Below are 24,908 nucleotides of genomic sequence, written 5' to 3'. Positions count from 1 at the left end.
CCTTGAATATAAAAGTATTAATTTTACTCAACTCCAAGAGGACCGGACACTGGCATTCCTGTGAGGTAGATGCAGCATTTAAAAAATTGTTCCCAGTGTCCTCTGAGTTCTATTTTCCTCAACCAAGGCAGACCCACGTGGGGGAGAGAAAAGATAACTTGAGGACTGAGGCCAGATGACTTAGACCAGGGGAAATAAGGGAAGGTGTGTGAAGCTCAGTGAATCCCTGGACGATATTTTGGGTCAGCTTCAACTCTCGGCATTCTCCTCTTGCTGAAGTATCACTTGTTTCTTTAGAAGAAAAGGGTGGTGGAGACCACAGTGAATCCCGACTTCAAGATTAGTCAGGTAACACTGGACGAACCTAAAGAGTTTGGGAATAGATCGGGAAAATGTGCTCCCTTACAGCGGGCCTCCTCCCCATTACTCTTCTAGTATCAACTTGTTCTTACATGGGCTGATGGCCTCTACTGACTTGGCCCTGAGCACAGAAGCTGTGAAGCCAGGTAAGGTGGAAAAAAGAGGTGAACTTCCACCCTCAAACAGCCAAGTAACGCCTTGACTATCTCCATTCTGCTAGCAAATAAAGCTCAGAATGCAGCCCAGCCAAAGACCTGGAAAGGAAGCACAGAAGCATGAAAAATAAAAACGGGAACCTCACGATTCTTTCAAATGGCAGTTTGGTCAAGGTGTGAGTTTAAGAGTCATAGATCATGTGTAGCACTCCCTCTTTATTTACTGATGCCCACTCTTCTGAGGTTTAACCTTACATAAACCCGGTGAACTGCAGAAGCAAGATGGCATGGGATCTCAGCGTGCATTTGAAGAAACTCCACACTGCGTCTTTGAATTTCCTTCTAGGTTCCCCGCCTGATGTCTCTATCTCCTGGGAGCCTCATAACCTTTTACGCCATTCTTATAAAATGTGTCATAATTCCTCCTATCCTGGGTTATTTCAGAGGCCAGAAGATCCCGACTCACGTGCGTGTCCTAAAGCCCCCAACCCCAAGCGTGGCTGCCCCTGGGCGCAGCAGTAAACGCGGGTGGAATGGAACAGGATCCTCCAACGTCTTTTTCCACCTCTGATTTCCGTTAAACATTAGCTCCGGGGTCTGCGCGCAGCCCCCAACGGGCCAGGAGGCGAGCTTGGACTCTCGGTGGACAGCGGCGGAGGGCCCAGGGCGCACTTCCTGCGGGACGGCGGGAGAGGGCGGAGCTGCCCGCATCCCCCCCTCCCCCTCCCCCGCTCTCCCCGCCCCCGCCTCCTCCGGGGGCTGCCGGGCGCCGCGGGGGCGGGGCGGCGAGCGGTCTGGGCGGCGTGGCGGGGCGGGCTGGGCGCCCTGGTTAAGGTGCGAGCGGGTCCGCCGTGGGCTCCGGCGCGCAGCGGAGAGGAGCGGAGCAGTCTGGCCCAGCCCAGCGCAGCCCGGCGCGGGCAGACGCGAGCCGGCGGGTGGCGGTGGCGGTGGCTCCCAGCCCGGCTGGTGCTGGGCCTCCGACCGAGCCGCGGCCGAGCGGGGCCTCGGCCCGGGCTCTGGGGGAGCCCGCGGCGGCGGGCTGCAGTAGGAAGCGGCGGCGGCGCGTCCCGAGCCGTGCGCGCCATGTCGGGCGGGCCCCCCAAGGCCCTGCCGTCCACTGGGCCCCACTCCCTGCGCGACATGCCGCACCCGCTGGCCGGCTCCAGCAGCGAGGAGGCCGTGGGCGGCGACAGCACGCCCAGCCCGGACCTGCTGACGGCCCGCAGCTTCGGCGACAAGGTGGGGCACGCGGGGCTGGGGACTGGGAGGCTCGTTTCGCTCCCGAGGGGGATGAGGGATCTGGAGCCCCGCTGGGCACCGGGCCGCGCCCACCCTGGCGCCCCTTTCCGGGGGACAGGCGTGCCCTCGCCCCAGAGCCTTGGGAAAAAGCATCTCCTCCTTACCGCCCCCGCGGGGTCGCAGCCTCTGGGGGAGCGGCCAGAGGGAACGGGCTTGCCCGGCTGTGACTGGTCGCGAGGCCAGTGACAGCTGATCGGGAGGGGTCCCGCCTGCCCGTTGTGGCTGGAGGCGTGTGTGCAGTGCTCAGAGCCTGTGTCCTGGGATGGGGTCCCCGTTCCTCCAGATGTATCTCTGAAGGCTGAGCTGCCGAGTCACTTGTAGCTCCTCCAGTTTGCTGCGACTGTAAAGAAGCAAGAGTTAATGGTTTTCCGTGGTCCTACTGCCAGAGGCTTCTTACCCCCGTCTGTCATGGGGTCAGTGATCTTTGTTTAGGTTTGCTTTGTGCCCTGAGGAGTCACCTGACTCTGACCCCAGCCGGCAGCGGGAGGAGAGTGCCCCGGGGGTTTTCTGTCTGGGGCTCCATTTACCTCTGACTGTCTCCCACGCTGTTTAGGTTTGGCAGAGGCTGGTTTTGTGGCTGAAGGGGAGAAAGGTCGCCCTTTGACCGTTTTTGCGTAGAGGGAGGCTCCTGATTTTCTTAGGGCAGCGTATCACCCTCCTGCTGCTTTGAGAGACAGTGAGGGGTTAGGGGCGGCATCTCCCTTTCCCCCCTTGCCACTTCAGCTGTTGTCAGAACGTGAGCTGTGATTGTATCAGCTCTGCTGTTGCCCCTTAGTCACTAATTGCAGAAATTAGAATTGTTCTCCACACCTGTGATCAGGATTGTCTCCTCTTAGTAAAATACTAAGTGAACGCCTCCTTGTCCCAATACTGAATGGAATCAGGGGACCCAAATTTCTTTCCCCCTTAGATGGGAGGGCATGTGGTACAGTAAAAATGAGTGTGAGTGCACTGAGCAGTCAAATTAACCAGGAAGTGGGACTTGATGTACCTTCCCAAGAGGGTTTGTGAAAGCAAAGAGTGGGGCAAGGTGGGGGGGGGGGAGGAGGCAAAGCATTAGTAGCAAGTAAACTTAAAAAAGCTAATGAAACCAATGGATTGAGCAGCTGGATTGAGCAGCTGGATGTGTGTGTGTGTGTGTGTGTGTGTCTTTGTAAGTATTTCTCTTTATTTTATAGAAGATTATAGACTATATGAAGGCTGGAGTCGCTTGGAAATACCTTGCCCATATTTGACACTCAATAAGTAATTGTTGAATGAATAATTTGCTTTCTTATGGACAGAGAACTTGGTCCTATGTGCATGTAGGATAGGAATTGAGGTTAAACTTACGATTTTTTTCTCAGGTCTGTGTAGGATAGTGAATTAATTATATATCGCTGTGTAACCAATTACTGCAACATTTAGCATCTGAAAATAGTGTCTGTGGGCCAGAAATCTGCGCAGCTTAAATCTGGGTGGTTCTGACTCACGTCTATCATGAGCTTGCATTCAAACTTCGACTAGGGCTGCAGTCACTGAAGACTGGATTGGGGGTAGGTCCTCTTCCAAGCTCACTCTCTTGGCTCTTGGCAGGCCTTAGTTCCTCGCCATAGGGCTGCTTGATGTGGCAACTTGTTTCACCCAGAGCAAGTGATCCAAGAGATGGAGAGATCCCAAGACTCAAACCACAGTCCTGTGTAATCTAGTCTCGGAAGCGACATATCTCTGCCGTATTCTATTGGTCACGCTGGCCATCACTGGTACAACCTGGGAAGAAGGTATGAATACCAGGAAGCGGGAATCATCGGGGCATCTTGGAAGCTGCCTGCTACAGGTGGCTCTTTTAAATATCTGCTTAATGATCCATTCTTGGAGGACACCTGATGCAGAAGTGTGGGCATTTTGCTACTAAGTACTGGGAGGACAAATGCCCTGTATCCCTGAGATCTAGTTGGTGGACAGGAAGTCAAGCCTAAGTCTAATTACTTCTGGCTTCCTTTACAGGGACAGTTCCATGAGAGAGATGGTCTTGAAGGCATTTTTATTAATTATTGAATATTTAATAAGTCTCCTTAGAGCTGCGAGGAGCATCAAAATGACATCACTCCCAAAGGCCTGATTTATAGTTAGCCACTTTTCCTTAGAGAGCAGTATAATTTCTTCCTCTGACTGGGAGTAACATTTTCCTTGAATCTTGGCATACACATATGTTCTCGTAACTCTGGAGAAATTTCTGCAGAGAGAAGCTACCAAGCAACGGAGGTGAATCAGGACCAGTGGAAGGAAGCCTTCCCTTTGCTCTGCTTTCTCTTGCTCAGGAAGTGTGGGGTTCACCAGAGGGGAGGTAGGAGCGTTGAGTGCTATGGTCTGTCTTTGAAAAGAAGCCTGTGTCTTCTTGCCTTTTATAATGGACCTTGGGGTTGTGATCCTGGATGCCTGATTCAGAGTCAGTTCTGGGTCTGGAGAATGAGGGTTTGACAGGCTGCTCGTAGTGCAGGGTTATTATATTATGCAGAGGGGAATTGCTGAGGTGCCATGAACAGGAAAGCCTTTTGTCTCAGTCCAGCAGACACTTCTCAGTGGCCTCTGGGGTTCTGGGAAGGAGGAAAAGACCAAATGTGATGGCCTCTTCATCCACAAAATTGAAAATCATTCAAACAATGGTGTGAAGGGAAGAATCTTTTCTATTTACCAAGGGTTGCTAGGAATTCTTTTGATGCTGGCTAAACTCCCCAGGCCTTCTAGCCCTGTATCTTTCATCTCCACCTGAAATGTAAATACACCACTTGGCCCTTTCTGTGTTTTTTACTTTCACCTGCAAACCACTTTGGGCTTGCTTCTCCCCTGACTCAGCCTCTAACTCCTGTGTACCTCCCAAAACTTAACACCAAGCCCTCTCCAGCCCCACCTGTGGTTAACACCTCTACCCACATCCTCAGTCTCTTCACTGAACTCTTTCACCTACTTCCTGCCCCCTTAAGTCACTGCTTCCCCTGAAGTTTTCAAAATGGAGGTGTCTTTTCCTCTTACACTCCACTTATTTCAGGTTCAGGAGATGCGGGTCCGTAGTGTCCTTTCTCTCTCCTGCCTTTTTTTTTTTTTTTTTTTTTTTTTTTTTTTGGCCATGTTGGGTCTTTGTTGCTGCGTGCGGGCTTTCTCTATTTGTGGCGAGCGGGGGCTACTCTTCATTGTGGTGCGCGTGCTTCTCATTGCGGTGGCTTCTCTTGTTGCGGAGCATGGGCTCTAGGCGCACAGGCTTCAGTAGTTGTGGCACGTGGGCTCAGTAGTTGTGGCTCGCGGGCTCTAGAGCGCAGGCTCAGTAGTTGTGGTGCATGGGCTTAGTTACTCTGCAGCATGTGGGATCTTCCCAGACCAGGGCTCAAACCCGTGTCCCCTGCATTGGCAGGCGGATTCTGAACCACTGCACCACCAGGGAAGTCCTCTCCACTGCCTTTTAACAATCAAGTGCTGCCCCTTTGAGGCTCATGTCATTGTATTTGCTCACTCAGCAAATATTTGAGGGCCTCCTATGAGCCAGGCACTGTTTTAGGAACTCAAATCCACCAGTTGAAAACCCCTGCCCTCATTGGGTATATTTTAGTGAGTACGTACTATTTTATGTAATAAATGCTGTGAAAGGAAGAAAAAGTGGGGGGGGAAAGAGAGTGTTCAGGATCACTGGCTGAAGGGAGGCGGCTTCAGTTAGACCCTACTGAGAACTTGAGATTTGAGCAAAGACTTGAAGGAGGCGAGGCAGTTGGCGAGTGGATGTCTGGAGGAGTGTCCCGGTGGAAGAAATGGCCAAAGCAGAGGCCTGGCAGCTCCTGCGCGGTGTGACGGGGACTGCCCTAGAAGCCAGTGTGGTTGGGGCAGAGTGAGCAATGGGGAGTCCTTGGCCAAGGGCAGAGAGGGAGGGGGCCAGATGGTCTAGGGCCCAGTAGGCCACTCTGGGAACTTTGGCCTTTATTTTGAGTGCCATTGCAGGGACTTGAGCAGAAGGAGGGTGTGATTTGATTTATGTGTTGAAAGGATCACACAGGCTGTTGAGTTGAGAATCCGTTATTAGACTATTCCACTGAATTAGGTTTCTTTTCCGTCAAAAGGACATAAACCAAATGCAACCTGGCTGAAGAAAAGAAAAAAATCTATTGGCTTATTTGAAAAGCCCCAGGTATTTTGGTTTCCGGAATGGCTGGAACTAGGTATTCAAATGATGTTGGGAGTCTGTCACTTTTCATCTCTTGGCTCTGCTTTCTCCTTTCTGTGTTAGCTCTGTTCTCAAGCCGGTGAAGGGATATAGCTTTGCAACTCCAGCAGAAAGAGAGCACCTCTTTCTTGATAATTCCAGCAAAAGCTCTGGGCTAGTGTCTCCTGGCCCTAAATTGGGTCAGGTGCTGAAGCCAGTCTTTGTAACTCTGACTGCCCAAGGCCTGGACCAGGTCCTTATCTTTGGAGGGTGGAGAAGGGAAGTTTTTGTGTGTATGTTTTAACTGTGAAATATAAATACGTGAAGTATAGAAATGCATCTGTATTAATAAAATGTACCTATACAGTTTAAAGAATAATTAAAATGAACACAGACATAAAGTTAAGGCGTAGGCTCTTGCTAGTATTTTGGAAGCCCTCTCTGTGCCTGGGGAGGAGGGAGGTGGTTTCCAAAGCAAAGTCAGGATGCTCCTCCTAGAAGGAGGAGGAACGAATGAATGTTGGACGAACATCTGTTGTTTCACAGATGTCCATTACAGACCTTCCACTGCCTTCTTTGCTGTCACTTTGTAACTTCCCTGTTTCTCTTGTTCATTAAAATCTTGAAACCCCCCAACTAACTGTCTTCTCAAATCATGCCTTTACTTCAGGGGACTCTGTCCAGATCTCTAAAACTATCAGTTTCTTGACCTTTTATCTAGTCACCTTCCCCTTTTTTCCAGTTCAGTTGCCCTCTCCCCCGGCCACATCCCTGCATTATAATACCTACAACTGTTCCTGCCCTGAAATAATGCCACTACATAGCTCTTATCTTGCCGTGCCCTCCTCCCAGTCAGTGAGAACTGCCGACACCTGTACCCTGACCCCTTGTATTCACCTGCCTCCTTTAGATTCCACAGCTTAACTTGTCAGTTGCTCCTGCCACTGTCCTTTACGCAGTTCCCTTGCTCTCCTTCTTTTACATCCAACTTGGGTCATTCCATTTGTTCCTGTCTTTTGCCTGCACCTCAGGTGCGGAGGTACCTTGAGAGTGGCTGCCAGTGTAACCTCACAGCTTCCAAGCACAGTCGGGGCCTCAGTGGTGCTGAGCCATCCTTTCTTTCTTTTTTTTTTTTTATGTGGGATCCTAGTTCCCCGACCAGTTGCCCGTGCCCCCTGCATTAGAAGTGCAGAGTCTTAACCACTGGACTGCCAGGGAGGTCCCATGGGCCATCCTTTCTTTCCTCAGAGGCTCCCATTCTGTACTGTAGCTGATCTGAAGCTTTTCTCTGCTCCTCACACCTTCCACCCCCCTACTCCACCCTCCTGTTCTGCTGATGGCCTCACTTTCTACCTTAGAGAAAATAGAAGCCACTGTAAAAGAACTTCCTTTCACCAAACTCAAAATGTTCAGAATCTGTGGCTGCCCTTTCTTTGCCCTTGGTTGCTAAGGCTGATCCTGGAGTATATGGCCCGCCCCCTCTGGCCTCTTAGAGACCCTGCTGTCACTCCTGTGTCTTCAGACTCTCTATCAACTGGCTCATTCCCATCAAAAAAATTTTTTTTAAATTTTTAAATTGAAGTGTAGTTGATTAACAATGTGTCAGTTTCAGGTGTACAGCAAAGTGATTCAGTTATATATGTATATATCAGTATAAAACTGAATCATTTTGCTGTACACCTGATATATATATGATATATATAAATATTTCAGATTCTTTTCCCTTGTAAGTTAGTACAAAATACTGAGTATAGTCACTTGTGCTATACAGTAGGTCCTTATTGGTTATCCACTTTATATATATACTAGTGTGTATTTCGATCCCAACCTAATTTATCCCTCCCCCTGCCCCTTTCCCCTTTCCCCTTTCCCCTTTGGTAACCATAAGTTTGTTTTCTATGTCTGTGGGTCTGTTTCTGCATTCCCATTAATGTTTCAACATGCTCAAGTTGCTCTCATTTCTAAAACAAACCAAGTAAAGAAAACTGTTGTGATGCTTCCTTCTCCATCTCATGCCCTATTTTCTGACTCTTCTTCACCTTTTGAAAGAAAGGTTTGCTCCTCTTGTCTCTACTTCCTAACCTCTGGCTTACTTCTCAGCCTACTGCTGTCTGGTTTCTGCCTTTACTACTCAAGGTCCCTCGTGACTTCCTTATTGCTAAATCCAGTAGCCGCTTCACATCCTTGTCTTCCCTGACCTCTTGGTAGGTAGCACTTGATCCTGTTGAGTAACCCGCTGCTTGAAACTCTCCTCACTGGGATTTGTGTTTTAGAGCGTGCACTCTGGAGCCAGGTTGTCTGGATTTGAATCCCAGCTCCACTACTTACAATCTTTGTGACAGTAAATTATTTAACCTCTCTGAGCCTCGGTTTCCTCCTCTGTGAAAAGGGTGTAACAGAAGTACCTGCATCACAGGGTTGATATGAAGATCCATTGCGTTCATACTTAGAGTAGTTCCTGATGCATAGTGAGCCTTTAATAACTGTGAGGTGGTGGTGGTGGTTATTCCCTGACACTGACCTCCCCACATTTTCTTTGTACATTTTTGCCTATTCTTTGTCAATTTCAGTATCGGTTGTGGTCTGGTCAGGAAATAAAAACCACTGTAGGTTTTTCAAACCTGAGAGACTTAATACAGGGAATTAGCTACATAGGTGCTGGGAAACATGTGAAGTCAAGCAGAGGACAGGGACGTAACCCAGAGAGTAGCGATAGCAGGAAACTGCAGTCACCCTCAGGGCTGGGGGGGTGGTCAGTGGGAGGAGGTGAGATTAGAAGAATCCAGGAGCTTCTGTGGGAACTAGACCATGGCAGGGCTGCTCAACAAGAGCAGGGACCACAGGGGGAGGGAGCCCTGGAGAGGAAGCAGCTAAGGCCAGGGATGCTATCTGAACCAGAGAGGAGGGGTTGGGGTAGGGGAGAAACACCCTGGCTTCTCTCCTCCTCCTGCTTTTGGTCTTTCATCTGTATCATCCATTGGCCCAAATAGCTTCCTTGGTGGGCATGTGACCCTAGCAGAGTCAAATAGCCAAACAGAGATTTGCTCAGATGGCTGCTGGGGGAAAGAACCTCTCTTTTTGTTAGATTGTGAGCCTTTGTTTCTTGTGATGTGGAGAGTGCCTGCTTAAGAATGAAACCAGAGAGGAATGTGGAGCTGGAGAAAAAGAGGGGGACAGGCCCTGAAGATCACTTGAATCCCAGATCCACCTGTGCCAGCTGTGCCTGAAGCTGGCACTGCTCCGCAGGCATCCTGGTTACAGGAGGTCATGAATGCCCTTTTGTTTATACTATTCAATTTGATTTGATATGTCACTTGAAACTTAAAAAAAAAAAGATCAATACGTCGACCTTAAAATGTTAAGTGAAAATTAAGTTTCACTTCGGGATCGTTAAGAGGAGGGTGCTTAATTCCTATTGGTCAGCCCCACTCTCAGAGTGTATTATCTGCAGATCAGCTTTGGTGGCAGAGGTGTGTTTTCACCAGGTCCTTGAAGTTTGAGGAGGCTTTCAGGTGCCGGGTTGGGAAGGCGTCATGGGCCAGGGGAGCAGCTTGAGCAGAGCTCCTGAGACGGAAAAGACTTGTGCCTGCTGGGGTTGCACTGGGTCGGGTCATGTGTTGGGAGTGGGTTTGGAGAGTCTAGAGGTGGGGATTAGTGAGAGAGGAGGTGGGAAGACACAGCAGGAGGAGGCTGTGACTGCCCCGAATGCTCTGATGTGGAGGTTAGCTTTTATTCTTAGGCAGGAGCCAGCCGTACAGGGTTTTTGAGCAGGGGAATGTGTGATCAGTGCTTGGGACGGGGAGAGACTGGCAGTGAAAGAGGTAAGTTAGAAATGTGTCAGTTTGATTTAGGTTGGAGTTGTTGCCTGGAAGAACAAAGAATAGAACATGTAAAGATGACTAGTTTTGGTACAGTGGGGATGACTGGTTTTCTAGTCTAGGAGACTGGTGCCGACTGGTGCCCTCACTGAGAGGGGGAACACAGATTGGGAAGCAAGTGTGAGCAAGTGTAAAGATGACTAGAATGCATCAGTCATCAGTGTGAAGTCAGCGGCTGGGTCAGAGTTTGTCTGAATCCTGCCGTTGAAAGCCCACTCAGACTTCAAGGCTTAGCACACATGCTGCCTCTGGGCAGCTCTTCTGTATTATATAAATGTGTAACCCCAGCAGATCCAAAGAGAGATGGGAGTGGAAGATGTAGAGGTTGAGGTCAGAATTTAAACGAAGTGAATATTAGCAATCAAATGGAAGGCGGGAGGTCGTAGCAGTTTGTAGTAAGAAGGGTGGTAGCTTGGGGAAAAAGCAGGGTTGAGGGAAGGTCTTTAGGACAGGGGAGAGTTGGGGGTTAGTGGAGGTTACGGGGAAGAAGGCAGATGAGAGTCTCTCAAAATAAGTACATAAATAACAGCTTGGCAAAGGTGCAGTAGTTCATGTATGAGCAATTGGGTTTGTTTACTAGATTCTAGAGGGGGTCATATGCTCTCTCCTGTTTGCCTTGCCCCGCAGAATTCCTCATTTTGGCTGCCACAGAGCAGGGATCAGGAATTATTGTCTCTGTGTGTGTGTGTGTGTGTGTGTGTGTGTGTTGGGGGTAGGAGGAGACAAGGGCAAGAGGCACACGCAGAAAAGGTGTTTCAGGGGTCCTGTTTGAGAAAAGGCACAGAGGCGGGAAAAGCACACGGCATGTTTGGGTGGCAGAGTGCAGGCACTTTCCAAAACTTGAATCTCTTGAGTATCTGCTGCATGCCTGGCTCTGTGCTGGATGCTGGGGACGTTGAGAAAGATAAAAAAAAGTACTCTCTCTTGAGAGGGTCATCGTCCAGTGCAGAAGAGAGACATATATCCAGATGGTTGCAAAAGAATATTAAAAATGCTAGATGTATTTACTAGTTCTGAGGACTTGGGCAAGTTTCTTAACCTTGTAACGCCTCAGTGTCTCCCTAGTTAAATTTTGGATTATTTCGCAGTGGTGTTCTGAAGATTAAATGAGTGTTGTTTTTTTTTTATGTTTATTTATTTATTTGGCTGCGCCGGGTCTTAGTTGCGGCACATGGGATCTTCGTTGCCATGTGTGGGATCTTTCAGTTGCGGCATGCAGGATCTAGTTCCCTGACCAGGGATCGGACCTGGGCCCCCTGCGTTGGGAGCATGGAGTCTTAGCCCCTGGACCACCAGGGAAGTCCCTTAAATGAGTGTTTAGAATAGTGTCGGGCACACGGTAAGTACTATGAAAATGCTAGGTGTTGTTATTACCTTAGAAGCAATAACTGGGACCTCTGGGAGCCTGTACAGAACACGTACCTCGGTCATCCCCACCCCAGTGAGGGACCTGGGGTCTTCAAACAGCAGCCCTTGTCAGTCATTGGTTGAGCGCCCCACAGATGGGGTGTTTGGGCATTAATTCCCAAGCACTTTCCAGCCTACCCCATGGGTGGGCGAAGCAGGTTGAGCAGCCGGGGGAGCAGTCGGGCCAAGAAGTGCGGGTGCTGGCGGTTGGAAGTCAGGCCAGTGGGCACTGAACTGGCCAGTGAGAGGGGATAGGTGGACACCCATGACATCTGCACGGTTATTATGGAGATAACATGTAGGGAGTGGGGCAAGGAGTGACCCTGCTCAGGAGGGTGGTGGCTTTTCCAGAGGAGATGATATTTGAGCCGGAGAGTGAAGAAGTAGATATTTCCCAAATGGACAGAGGCAGGAGGAGTAACTAGAGCAGAAGACCCAGCCTGTGCCAAAGCTTGGCAGTGTCAGTTTGCAGGTGTGGAGGGTGAGGGGAGGCAGTTTCACAGGGGCTTTGACCTCCTGGATTCAGGGGTGTACTGGTCAGGAGTCTTGTTAGAAAACAATAGGAATCTTACACTACTTTAAGCAATACCATACGCACATACCATAAAATCCACCTTTTAAAAACATACAATGTAGTGACTTTTAGTATATTCACAAGATTGTACAACTGCCACCATTATCTAATTCCAGAGGGTTTTTGTCAACCCAAAAAGACACTTCATACTCATTAGGAGACGCTCCGTTTTCCCCACTCCCAGCCCCTGGCAATCACTAATCTGCTTTTGCTGTCTATGAATTTGTCTATTCTGGATATTTCATAAAAATGGAATCATAGAATATGTGACCTTTTGTGTCTGGCTCCTTGCACTTATCCTAACTTTTTGTAAAAAATTAATTTATTTTTGGCTGTGTTGGGTTTTCATTGCTGCGTGCGGGCTTTCTCTAGTTGTGGCGAGCGGGGGCCACTCTTTGTTGCGGTGCGCAGGCTTCTCATTGCGGTGGCTTCTCTTGTTGCAGAGCACAGGCTCTAGGCACGCAGGCTTCAATAGTTGTGGCTCGTGGGCTCTCAAGCGCAGGCTCAGTAGTTGTGGAGCACGGGCTTAGTTGGTCTGCGACACGTGGGATCTTCCTGGACTGGGATCGAACCCGTGTCCCCTGCATCGGCAGGCAGATTCTCAACCAGTGCGCCACCAGGGAAGTCCCAGGATATTCTTTTTTAAAACTGAAAAATATTCCATTGTATGTATATACCACTTTTTTTTAAATCAGTTATCAATTGATGGACATTTAGGTTGCTTCTACCTCTTGGCTATTGTGACTAATGCTGCAGTGGACATGGATGTGCAAATATCTCTCCGAGATCCTGTTTTCAATTTTTTTGGACATATATACCCAAATGTTTATATATAAAAACTGGACCATATGGTAATTCTATTTTTAAATTTTTGAGGAACTTCCATACTGTTTTCTTCAGTGACTGCACCATTTTACAGTCGCACCAACAGCGCACAAGGATTCCAATTTCTCTGCCTCTTCACCAATGCTTGTTATTTTCTATTCTTTTGATAGTGGCCATCCTAATGGGTATGAGGTTATATCTCATTGTGGTTTTGATTTGCGTTTCTCTGATGATTAGGGATGCTGAGCATCTTTTCATATGCTTGTTGGCTATTTGTATATCGTCTTTGGAGAAATATCTATTCAAGTCCTTTGCTCATTTTAAAATCAGATTATTTGATTTTTTTATTGTTGAGTTGTAGTTCTTTTTATATTCTGGATATTAACCCCTTATCAGATATATGATTTGCAAATGTTTTGTCCCATTCCATAGTTTACCTTTTAACTCTCTTGATTGTGTCCTTTGCACGAAAGCTTTTAAGTTTGATGTAGTCCCATTTGTCTATTTTTGCTTTCGTTGCCTGTGTTTTTAGTGTCATATCCAAGAAATCACTGCCAAGTCCAGTGTCAGGAAGCTTTTCTCCCTATGTTTTCTTCTAGAAGTTTTATAGTTTTGGGTCTTAGGCTTAGGTCTTTAATCCATTTTGAGTTAATTTTTGTATATGGTGTAAGATGAGGGTCCAATTTCATTCTTCTGCATGTGGATATCCAATTTTCCCAGTATTACTTGCTGAAAAGACTGTATAAGAGGGTGTATATACTTTTTTTTTAAATTTTATTATTTATTTGTTCGTTTTGGCTGCGTTGGGTCTTCGTTGCTGTGTGCGGGCTTTCTCTAGTTGCGGTGAGCAGGGGCTACTCTTCGTTGTGGTACATGGGCTTCTCATTGCAGGAGAAGCAGTTGACTCAGCAGTTGCGGTACGCAGGCCCTAGAGCATGTGGGCTCAGTAGTTGTGGTTCGTGGGCTCTTGAGCTCAGGCTCAGTAGTTGTGGCATACGGGCTTAGTTGCTCCGCAGCATATGGGATCTTCCCAGACCAGGGATTGAACCTGTGTCCCCTGCATTGGCAGGCAGATTCTTAACCACTTCACCAGAGGGAAGTCCCGAGGGTTTATATACTTTTTTTTTTTTTTTTAAACATCTTTATTGAAGTATAATTGCCTTACAATGGTGTGTTAGCTTCTGCTTTATAACAAAGTGAATCAGTTATACACATACGATATGTTCCCATATCTCTTCCCTCTTGCATCTCCCTCCCTCCCACCCTCCCCATCCCACCCCTCTAGGTGGTCACAAAGCACCAAGCTGATCTCCCTGTGCTACGTGGCTGCTTCCCACTAGCTATCTATTTTACATTTGGTAGTGTATATATGTCCATGACACTCTCTTACCCTGTCACATCTCACCCCACCCCCTCCCCATATCCTCAAGTCCATTCTCTAGTAGGTCTGTGTCTTTTTTTTTTTGTTTGTTTGTTTGTTTGTTTTTTTATACTGCAGGTTCTTATTAGGCATCAATTTTATACACATCAGTGTATACATGTCAATCCCAATCGCCCAATTCAGCACACCACCATCCCCACCCCACCGCAGTTTTCCCCCCTTGGTGTCCATATGTCCATTCTCTACATCTGTGTCTCAACTTCTGCCCTGCAAACTGGCTCATCTGTACCATTTTTCTAGGTTCCACATACATGCGTTAATATACGATATTTGTTTTTCTCTTTCTGACTTACTTCACTCTGTATGACAGTCTCTAGATCCATCCACGTCTCAACAAATGACTCAATTTCGTTCCTTTTTATGGCTGAGTAATATTCCATTGTATATATGTACCACAACTTCTTTATCCATTCGTCTGTTGATGGGCATTTAGGTTGCTTCCATGACCTGGCTATTGTAAATAGTGCTGCAATGAACATTCGGGTGCATGTGTCTTTTTGAATTACGGTTTTCTCTGGGTATATGCCCAGTAGTGGGATTGCTGGGTCATATGGTAATTCTATTTTTAGTTTTTTAAGGAACCTCCATATTGTTCTCCATAGTGGCTGTATCAATTTACATTCCCACCAACAGTGCAAGAGGTTTCCCTTTTCTCCACACCCTCTCCAGCATTTGTTGTTTGTAGATTTTCTGATGATGCCCATTCTAACAGGAGTGAGGTGATACCTCATTGTAGTTTTGATTTGCATTTCTCTAATAATTAGTGATGTTGAGCATCTTTTCATGTGCTTTGTGGCCGTCTGTATGTCTTCTTTGGAGAAATGTCTATTTAGGTCTTCTGCCCATTTTTGGATTGGGGTGTTTGTTTCTTTAATATTGAGCTGAATGAGCTGTTTATATATTTTGGAGATTAATCCTTTGTCCGTTGATTCATTTGCAAATATTTTCTCCCATTCTGAGGGTTGTCTTTTCGTCTTGTTTATGGTTTCCTTTGCTGTGCAAAAGCTTTGAAGTTTCATTAGGTCCCACTTGTTTATTTTTGTTTTTATTTCCATTACTCTAGGAGGTGGATCAAAAAAGATCTTGCTGTGATTTATGTCAAAGAGTGTTCTTCCTATGTTTTCCTCTAAGAGTTTTATAGTGTCCAGTCTTATATTTAGGTCTCTAATCCATTTTGAGTTTTTTTTTGTGTATGGTGTTAGGGAGTATTCTAATTTCATTCTTTTACATGTAGCTGTCCAGTTTTCCCAGCACCACTTATTGAAGAGACTGTCTTTTCTCCATTGTATATCTTTGCCTCCTTTGTCATAGATTAGTTGACCATAGGTGCGTGGGTTAATCTCTGGGCTTTCTATCTTGTTCCATTGATCTATGTTTCTGTTTTTGTACCAGTACCATATTGTCTTGATTACTGTAGCTTTGTAGTATAGTCTGAAGTCAGGGAGTCTGATTCCTCCAGCTCCATTTTTTTCCCTCAAGACTGCTTTGGCTATTCGGGGTCTTTTGTATCTCCATACAAATTTTAAGATGATTTGTTCTAGCTCCGTAAAAAATGCCATTGGTAATTTGGTAGGGATTGCATTGAATCTGTAGATTGCTTTGGGTAGTATACTCATTTTCACAATGTTGATTCTTCCAATCCAAGAACATGGTATATCTCTCCATCTGTTGGTATCATCTTTAATTTCTTTCATCAGTGTCTTATAGTTTTCTGCATACAGGTCTTTTGTCTCCCTAGGTAGGTTTATTTCTAGGTATTTTATTCTTTTTGTTGCAATGGTAAATGGGAGTGTTTCCATAATTTCTCTTTCAGATTTTTCATCATTAGTGTATAGGAATGCAAGAGATTTCTGTGCATTAATTTTGTATCCTGCAACTTTACCATATTCATTAATTAGCTCTAGCAGTTTTCTGGTGGCAGTTTTAGGATTCTCTATGTATAGTATCGTGTCATCCGCAAACAGTGACAGTTTTACTTCTTCTTTTCCAATTTGTATTCCTTTTATTTCTTTTTCTTCTCTGATTGCCGTGGCTAGGACTTCCAGAACTATGTTGAATAATAGTGGTGAGAGTGGACATCCTTGTCTCGTTCCTGATCTTAGAGGAAATGGTTTCAGTTTTTCACCATTGAGAATGACGTTTGCTGTGGGTTTGTCATATATGGCCTTTATTATGTTGAGGTAGGTTCCCTCTATGCCCACTTTCTGGAGAGTTTTTATCAGAAATGGGTGTTGAATTTTGTCAAAAGCTTTTTCTGCATCTATTGAGATGATCATATGGTTTTTCTTCTTCAAATTGTTAATATGGTGTATCACATTGATTGATTTGCGTATATTGAAGAATCCTTGCATCCCTGGGATAAATCCCACTTGATCGTGGTGTATGATCCTTTTAATGTGTTGTTGGATTCTGTTTGCTAGTATTTTGTTGAGGATTTTTGCATCTATATTCATCAGTCATATTGGTCTGTAATTTTCTTTTTTTGTAGTGTCTTTGTCTGGTTTTGGTATCAGGGTGTTGGTGGCCTCATAGAATGAGTTTGGGAGTGTTCCTTCCTCTGCAATTTTTTGGAAGAGTTTGAGAAGGATGGGTGTTAGCTCTTCTCTAAATGTTTGATAGAATTCACCTGTGAAGCCATCTGGTCCTGGACTTTTGTTTGTTGGAAGATTTCTAATCACAGTTTCAATTTCATTACTTGTGATTGGTCTGTTCATATTTTCTGTTTCTTCCTGGTTCAGTCTTGGAAGGTTATACCTTTCTAAGAATTTGTCCATTTCTTCCAGGTTGTCCATTTTATTGGCATAGAGTTGCTTGTAGTAGTCTCTTAGGATGCTTTGTATTTCTGCGGTGTCTGTTGTAACTTCTCCTTTTTCATTTCTGATTTTATTGATTTGAGTCCTCTCCCTCTTTTTCTTGATGAGTCTGGCTAATGGCTTATCAGTTTTGTTTATCTTCTCAAAGAACCAGCTTTTAGTTTTATTGATCTTTGCTATTGTTTTCTTTGTTTCTATTTCATTTATTTCTGCTCTGATCTTTATGATTTCTTTCCTTCTGCTAACTTTGGGTTTTGTTTGTTCTTCTTTCTCTAGTTTCTTTAGGTGTAAGGTTAGATTGTTTACTTGAGATTTTTCTTGTTTCTTTAGGTAGGCTTGTATAGCTATAAACTTCCCTCTCAGAACTGCTTTTGCTGCATCCCATAGGTTTTGGGTCGTCGTGTTTTCATTGTCATTTGTCTCTAGGTATTTTTTGATTTCCTCTTTGATTTCTTCAGTGATCTCTTGGTTATTTAGTAACGTATTGTTTAGCCTCCATGTGTTTGTCTTTTTTACGTTTTTTTCCCCGTAATTCATTTCTAATCTCATAGCGTTGTGGTCAGAAAAGATGCTTGATATGATTTCAATTTTCTTAAATTTACTGAGGCTTGATTTGTGACCCAAGATGTGATCTATCCTGGAGAATGTTCCGTGCGCACTTGAGAAGAATGTGTAATCTGCTGTTTTTGGATGGAATGTCCTATATATATCAATTAAATCTATCTGGTCTATTGTGTCATTTAAAGCTTCTGTTTCCTTGTTTATTTTCATTTTGGATGATCTGTCCATTGGTGTAAGTGAGGTGTTAAAGTCCCCCACTATTATTGTGTTACTGTCGATTTCCTCTTTCATAGCTGTTAGCAGTTGCCTTATGTATTGGGGTGCTCCTATGTTGGGTGCATATATATTTACACTTGTTATATCTTCTTCTTGGATTGATCCCTGGATCATTATGTAGTGTCCTTCCTTGTCTCTTGTAACATTCTTTATTTTAAAGTCTATTTTATCTGATATGAGTATAGCTACTCCAGCTTTCTTTTGATTTCTATTTGCATGGAATATCTTTTTCCATCCCCTCACTTTCAGTCTGTATGTGTCCCTAGGTCTAAAGTGGGTCTCTTGTAGACAGCATATATATGGGTCTTGTTTTTGTATCCATTCAGCCAGTCTATGTCTTTTGGTTGGGGCATTTAATCCATTCACGTTTAAGGTAATTATCGATATGTATGTTCCTATGACCATTTTCTTAATTGTTTTGGGTTTGTTTTTGTAGGTCCTTTTCTTCTCTTGTGTTTCCCACTTAGAGAAGTTCCTTTAGCATTTGTGGTAGAGCTGGTTTGGTGGTGCTGAATTCTCTTAGCTTTTGCTTGTCTGTAAAGCTTTTGATTTCTCCATCAAATCTGAATGAGATCCTTGCCGGGTAGAGTAATCTTGGTTGTAGGTTATTCCCTTTCATCACTTTAAGTATATCATGCCACTCCCTTCTGGCTTGCAGAGTTTCTGCTGAGAAATCAGCTGTTAACCTTATGGGAGTTCCCTTGTATGTTATTTGTCGTTTTTCCCTTGCTGCTTTCAATAATTTTTCTTTGTCTTTAATTTTTGCCACTTTGATTACTATGTGTCTCGGCGTGTTTCTCCTTGGGTTTATTCTGTATGGGACTCTCTGCGCTTCCTGGACTTGGGTGGCTATTTCCTTTCCCATGTTAGGGAAGTTTTCGACTATAATCTCTTCAAATATTTTCTCTGGCCCTTTCTCTCTCTCTTCTCCTTCTGGGACCCCTATAATGCGAATGTTGTTGCGTTTAATGTTGTCCCAGAGGTCTCTTAGGCTGTCTTCATTTCTTTTCATTCTTTTTTCTTTAGTCTGTTCCGCAGCAGTGAATTCCACCATTCTGTCTTCCAGGTCACTTATCCGTTCTTCTGCCTCAGTTATTATGCTATTGATTCCTTCTAGTGTAGTTTTCATTTCAGTTATTGTATTGGTCATCTCTGTTTGTTTGTTCTGTAATTCTTCTAGGTCTTTGTTAATCATTTCTTGCATCTTCTCAATCTTTGCCTCCATTCTTATTCCGAGGTCCTGGATCATCTTCACTATCATTATTCTGAATTCTTTTTCTGGAAGGTTGCCTATCTCCACTTCATTTAGTTGTTTTTCTGGGGTTTTTTCTTGTTCCTTCATCTGGTACATAGCCCTCTGCTTTTTCATCTTCTCTATCTTTCTGTAACTGTGGTTTTTGGTCCACAGGCTGCAGGATTGTAGTTTTTCTTGCTTCTGCTGTCTGCCCTCTGGTGGTTGAGGCTATCTAAGAGGCTCGATGGGAGTCTCTCAGGTCTGTGTCTTTATTCCCGTCTTGCCACTAGGTTCTTCATGGCCTTTTTTTTTTTTTTTTCCTTAGATTCCGTATATATGTGTTAGCATACTGTATTTGTTTTACTCTTTCTGACTTACTTCACTCTGTATGACAGACTCTTAACTCCATCCACCTCATTACAAATACCTCCATTTCATTTCTTTTTATGGCTGAGTAATATTCCATTGTATATATGTGCCACATCTTCTTTATCCATTCATCTGTTGATGGACATTTAGGTTGCTTCCATGTCCTGGCTATTGTAAATAGAGCTGCAATGAACATTTTGGTACATAACTCTTTTTGACCTATGGTTTTCTCAGGGTATATGCCCAGTAGTGGGATTGCTGGGTCGTATGGTAGTTCTATTTGTAGTTTTTTAAGGAACCTCCATACTGTTCTCCATAGTGGCTGTATCAATTTACATTCCCACCAACAGTGCAAGAGGGTTCCCTTTCCTCCACACCCTCTCCAGCATTTATTGTTTCTAGATTTTTTGATGATGGCCATTCTGATCGGTGTGAGATGATATCTCATTGTAGTTTTGATTTGCATTTCTCTAATGATTAATGATGTTGAGCATTCTTTCATGTGTCTGTTGGCCATCTGTATATCTTCTTTGGAGAAATGTCTATTTAGGTCTTCTGCCCATTTTTGGATTGGGTTGTTCGTTTTTTTGTTATTGAGCTGCATGAGCTGCTTGTAAATCTTGGAGATTAATCCTTTGTCAGTTGCTTCATTTGCAAATATTTTCTCCCATTCTGAGGGTTGTCTTTTGGTCTTGTTTATGGTTTCCTTTGCTGTGCAAAAGCTTTTAAGTTTCATTAGGTCCCATTTGTTTATTTGTGTTCTTATTTCCATTTCTCTGGGAGCTGGGTCAAAAAGAATCTTGCTGTGATATATGTCATAGAGTGTTCTGCCTATGTTTTCCTCTAAGAGTTTGATAGTGTCTGGCCTTACACTTAGGTCTTTAATCCATTTTGAGTTTATTTTTGTGCATGGTGTCAGGGAGTGTTCTAATTTCATACTTTTACATGTAGCTGTCCAGTTTTCCCAGCACCACTTATTGAAGAGGCTGTCTTTTCTCCACTGTATATGCTTGCCTCCTTTATCAAAGATAAGGTGACCATATGTGTGTGGGTTTATCTCTGGGCTTTCTATCCTGTTCCATTGATCTATATTTCTGTTTTTGTGCCAGTACCAAACTGTCTTGATTACTGTAGCTTTGTAATATAGTCTGAAGTCAGGGAGCCTGATTCCCCCAGCTCCATTTTTCGTTTATATACTTTTAAATCTAATTTCTAACTAGAATCGATAAACCATATTAATACTTGAAGTGCTAACATGAATTTTGTACACGTGTTTGAGTGACTTCTCTGTACTGTGTGCCGTGTGAGGCATTATGTTCCTTGGGAGTTAAGATATCCACGTTTTGGAAATAACATTAGCCTGGGACAGGTCAGGTCTCAGACATTCCAGGTGAAAGATGTCTTACTGTAATTAGAATAAAAATAGTTGTGAAATAGTTGTTTTATTGCAAAAATGGAAACCTAGACCTTCTTTTGGGCTATTTAATTAGAGCAGAGGTATGTTCTAAGGAAGTGGCCTTATTATCATCTTCTGCATCAGCATCTGTGCTGCAAAAATGTAATATAGCAGGCTTTTTCTGCACTGTCCAGTCCAGTAAATCTTGTTTATTTCATGACTTGCATCAGCAATTGTGAAGGACACTTGGACTTTTTTTTCATTTCTCAAAGATTTATATGAGCCTCTCTGTGCCATGCTCAGGAGATACACAGATGAACAGATGGCCTTACCTTTTAGCTACCCAAGGTCCAGGAGGAGAGACAAAGAAATACAAGTGAGTCATTGCTGTTTAACATGATGACAAGGGTATGTGCAGGATGCCATGGGGGTAATCAGAGTGATTTATTAGCGTTAAAGACAGTTTTGAGTGAAGCACTTTGGAAGGAGGTCTTGGGTTACCTGTTATAGGTGACAGTGGTCAATGTTGGGATATGAGTGAGAATTTGAATTTGAATCCAAGATTGGCCATGTAATTTGTGGGACCCAGTACAAAATTAAAATTCTTATCCCCCTGTTAAAAAAAATTATTAAGAATTTCATGATAGTGACAGCAGAGCATTAAACCCAGTATGGAACCCTTCTGAGTACAGGATCCTCGTGAAGCTGGCCCTGAGTATATCCTTCAGAGGTACTGGTTTCCAGGTCCTGTTAAAATCACCTCTTACCCATCTTGGTGTTCTGGGTCAGGACTGCTGCCATCCTGAGGGTGTGTTGCAGTGAGTTGGGGTCCCCAAGGCTTGCTTCTCCATTCTGGTTGACTGTGGGGCTTGCCTGGAACACTCCATCTGCTGTCAACATTCTAACATCTTAACAAGGTCTCCTGTATGCCCAGCCTTTCATGTTTAACATACGCTTGGGACTGTTGTCATTTCCCTAACTGTTGCTTCTCTTCTCTTTTCCTTTTGTTCTGATTTCTTCCCCTTCGAGGGTGTCCAGCATATGCCCCCTCAGTTATCCTCACCTTTACCCAGAGATAATAGTAACGTGTGTTCACAAGATCCTTGTGAACCTTTAGGGAGCACTTCCTTTGGTTGGGAACTGTACTGCATCATCTTGAAGCACTCCCCGAAGTTACTGTCTCCTCCTTTGGCAGCTGGGGAAATGTAGGCTTTGAAATGTGAAGTAACTTGTTCAAGGTCACGGAGCTAGATGAGAGTGGGGCTGGGATTTGAACTCGGGTTTGTTCGACTTTAGAGCCCACTCTCTTCACCACCACCACTGCTGCAAATTGGCATCCTTTTCCAAACCTGCTTCCCACTTTTTCTAGTGCTTACATGCATTAGACACTGTAGGTTGCATTTCTTATGCAAAGCACAGTTTCAGGCCAAGGGAAATGAAACCAGCCCCTTCTGTATCTTAGCCTGTGTTTCTTCCCTCATCTCAGTTTGTGGTTTTTTTCAGCCTCTTACTCCTCACTGTAACCAGTCTCCCTTGTGAGAGAAGTTTCCCAAGGCTTGCTGCCTTCTGCCTGCTCACTCTCCCGTCACTGCCAGGCTCCTTGGATGAGCGGTCTTTGTGCACCGCTTCCATCTGCCTTGCCATCTGCCTCCTCTTGCCTCAGCATCGAGCCCCCATGGGCCAGGTCCTGCCTCTACCACTCACGGCTTGCGGAGAACTGCAGTGGCTGTTTTTCTGCTGTAGCATCCCAGGCCTTTAGAGCTGCAGAGGACTTGGTGGTCACACCCTCCAAGACCCTCTTTTTACAATGGAGGAAACTGTGGCCCAGGGAGAGAATTGATTTATCAGATCAGGGTAACCCAGCTAGTTTGTGGCAGAGCTGAGGTTAGGACCCAGGTTTCCAGACCTTTGGTTCAGTGCTCATTTTCCTTGATTGGCATCATTAACCAACTTCCTCTCAATGCTTTTTTCCCTGTCTTTTTTCTCAGGGTCTTACTCTGTTCCCTGCTATATTCCGCAGCCCAGTGCCTGGCACATAGCAGATGCTTCATTCACTGAATGAATTGTTTCTCTCCTCTCTTGGCCCTCCCCTGGTCTGCCCCTGCTTCTCTGGACTCTCCTCTTTTTTTTTTTTCTGAGCTCTAACTGTGAGCCCACCCAGCCGTGGTTCCTGGCCTTTGCTAGTTCCTTATGTACCATCTCTGGATGGACTTTACTACTGCAGCAGGGCTTAGGATTCCCACATCTTCATTTCTTGCTTTAAACCCATCTTTCCAAGTATTTCTGTGATTCTTGTTTTTAGCACCTTATAATCACTCCATGGTGAGAGTATTTAAAAACCATGCCTTTCTTCACCTCCCCTTTTAAATATCCCACTTTTGTATATAACATCACTGTTCTTTAATGTCTGTCTTCATTTCCATTGTCATTGTGAATATCCTAATCAAGATGTATGATTACCTAACTGGTTTTCCTGCTTTGAGTCAGTCAGGTCCCTCCTCCCCAATCTATTTTTTTTTTTAATTTATTTTTTATGGCTGTGTTGGGTCTTCGTTTCTGTGCGAGGGCCTTCTCTAGTTGCGGCGAGCGGGGGCCACTCTTCATCGCGGTGCGCGGGCCTCTCACTATCGCAGCCTCCCTTGTTGCGGAGCACAGGCTCCAGACGCGCAGGCTCAGTAGTTGTGGCTCACGGGCCTAGTTGCTCCGCGGCATGTGAGATCTTCCCAGACCAGGGCTCGAACCCGCGTCCCCTGCATTGGCAGGCAGACTCTCAACCACTGCGCCACCAGGGAAGCCCCCCAATCTATTTTATTCTGAACACTGTAGCCGGAATTCACCTTCCTAAAATATTGTGTGTGTCATTCCCCTCTTTGGAGACCTGCAGCAAGACCTTCCCTTTGGAGACCTTTCCATTGCTTACACAGTAATGGTCTGAGTCCTTAGCCTGGCCTTCTGTGATCAGGTACCTATTTACCTCTCTGATCCTCTCCTAGGAAGTTATGTCCCTGCCAAAGGATTTTACTCATGAGCTGCCTGGCATGTCATGTGAATTCTTGCTTGCCCACCTTTGCTGAGCTTTTGTCCTCTGTGTGCCTTTCCAGCTGCCCCCTGCTATTGCCATAGACCTTTGCTATTCAAGGTGTGGTCCATGGACCAGTGGCATTAGCATCACCTGGGAGCTTGTTGGAAATACAGAATCTCAGGCCTAATTCCAGACCTACTGAATCAGAATATGCATTTTGACGTGATCCCTAAGTCATTGTATGCGCATTAAAAATAGAGAAGCACTGTTTTAGAACAAGGTTATTGAGCTTAGCTAAGCACTCACATCATCTGAGGACCTGTTAGAGGATGCTGATGCCTGGGGCCCACCTCAAGAAATTTGGATCTAATGAATCTAGGATGGCCCAGGGAGCAGTATTTTGTAAAAAGGCTTTTCCAGGTAATTCTAATGTGCAGCCAAGGTTGAGATCAATTGCCTTAGAAGCATTCTCTGATTCACTCAGGGGGAATGTGCCATCAGACATGTATATCTCCTACACTTTGCTATAAACTCCTTGAGGGCAGGGGCTCTATCTGATTGCTTATTGCTGTAATGTCAGTGTACGAACAAAGCCTAAGATAGGGTGGGTACCCAAATATTTGCTGAGTCAGTAAATGGACATGAGCTAAATGACATGTACAAGAGTATTTGTTGCAATATTAGTTTTAATGGCAAAAGATAAGAAGGAGCCTAAATATCTATCAGTGGGGAGCTAGTTTTATAACTAGGGTCATTTAAAAAATGTAGTATTAAAAAGAATATGGCAGCCCCTATATATACTGATATGAAATAATGGCAAGATATAGTAAGTAAAAGAAGAAAAAGTACAAGCCGTGTGTAGTCTGCTATCATTTGTAAGTGTGTGTGTGTAAGAGTACAGGTGTGAATGTGTACACTAGCCTTGGAAGGATGCACCATTGCCTCTCAAAAGGATAATTTTCTGACCCCTTGAGAATGTAGTCTTCCTTCCTTGGAGACTCTGACCAAATTAGAGAGAAAGAGCCCTCCTTCTCTCTCCCTAATTTGATTAGTAATAGTTGATATTGATTAAAAAGGAAAAAGTTGACTAACCCCTAACTCCAATTAAATTTCAAATAGGCAAACAAGAA

General features: G+C 44.9%; 1 protein-coding gene across 1 annotated transcript in view; it reads left to right on the top strand.

Moving 5' to 3' along the window:
• The first annotated feature begins 1,318 nt into the window (after nt 1-1,318).
• The window catches only part of SNX30 (sorting nexin family member 30), a 111,929-nt gene continuing 88,339 nt past the window's right edge, over nt 1,319-24,908 (top strand). Inside the window, exon 1 of the mRNA XM_068552911.1 lies at nt 1,319-1,754. Coding sequence (XP_068409012.1) covers nt 1,599-1,754 — 156 coding nt within the window. The 5' untranslated portion in view covers nt 1,319-1,598. The remainder of the gene's footprint in view (nt 1,755-24,908) is intronic.

This window comes from Eschrichtius robustus, chromosome 10, assembly GCF_028021215.1.
Source record: "Eschrichtius robustus isolate mEscRob2 chromosome 10, mEscRob2.pri, whole genome shotgun sequence".
Lineage (NCBI taxonomy): Eukaryota > Metazoa > Chordata > Mammalia > Artiodactyla > Eschrichtiidae > Eschrichtius > Eschrichtius robustus.
Note: the sequence above shows the minus strand (reverse complement) of the source record. Positions and strands in the feature narration are given on the sequence as shown.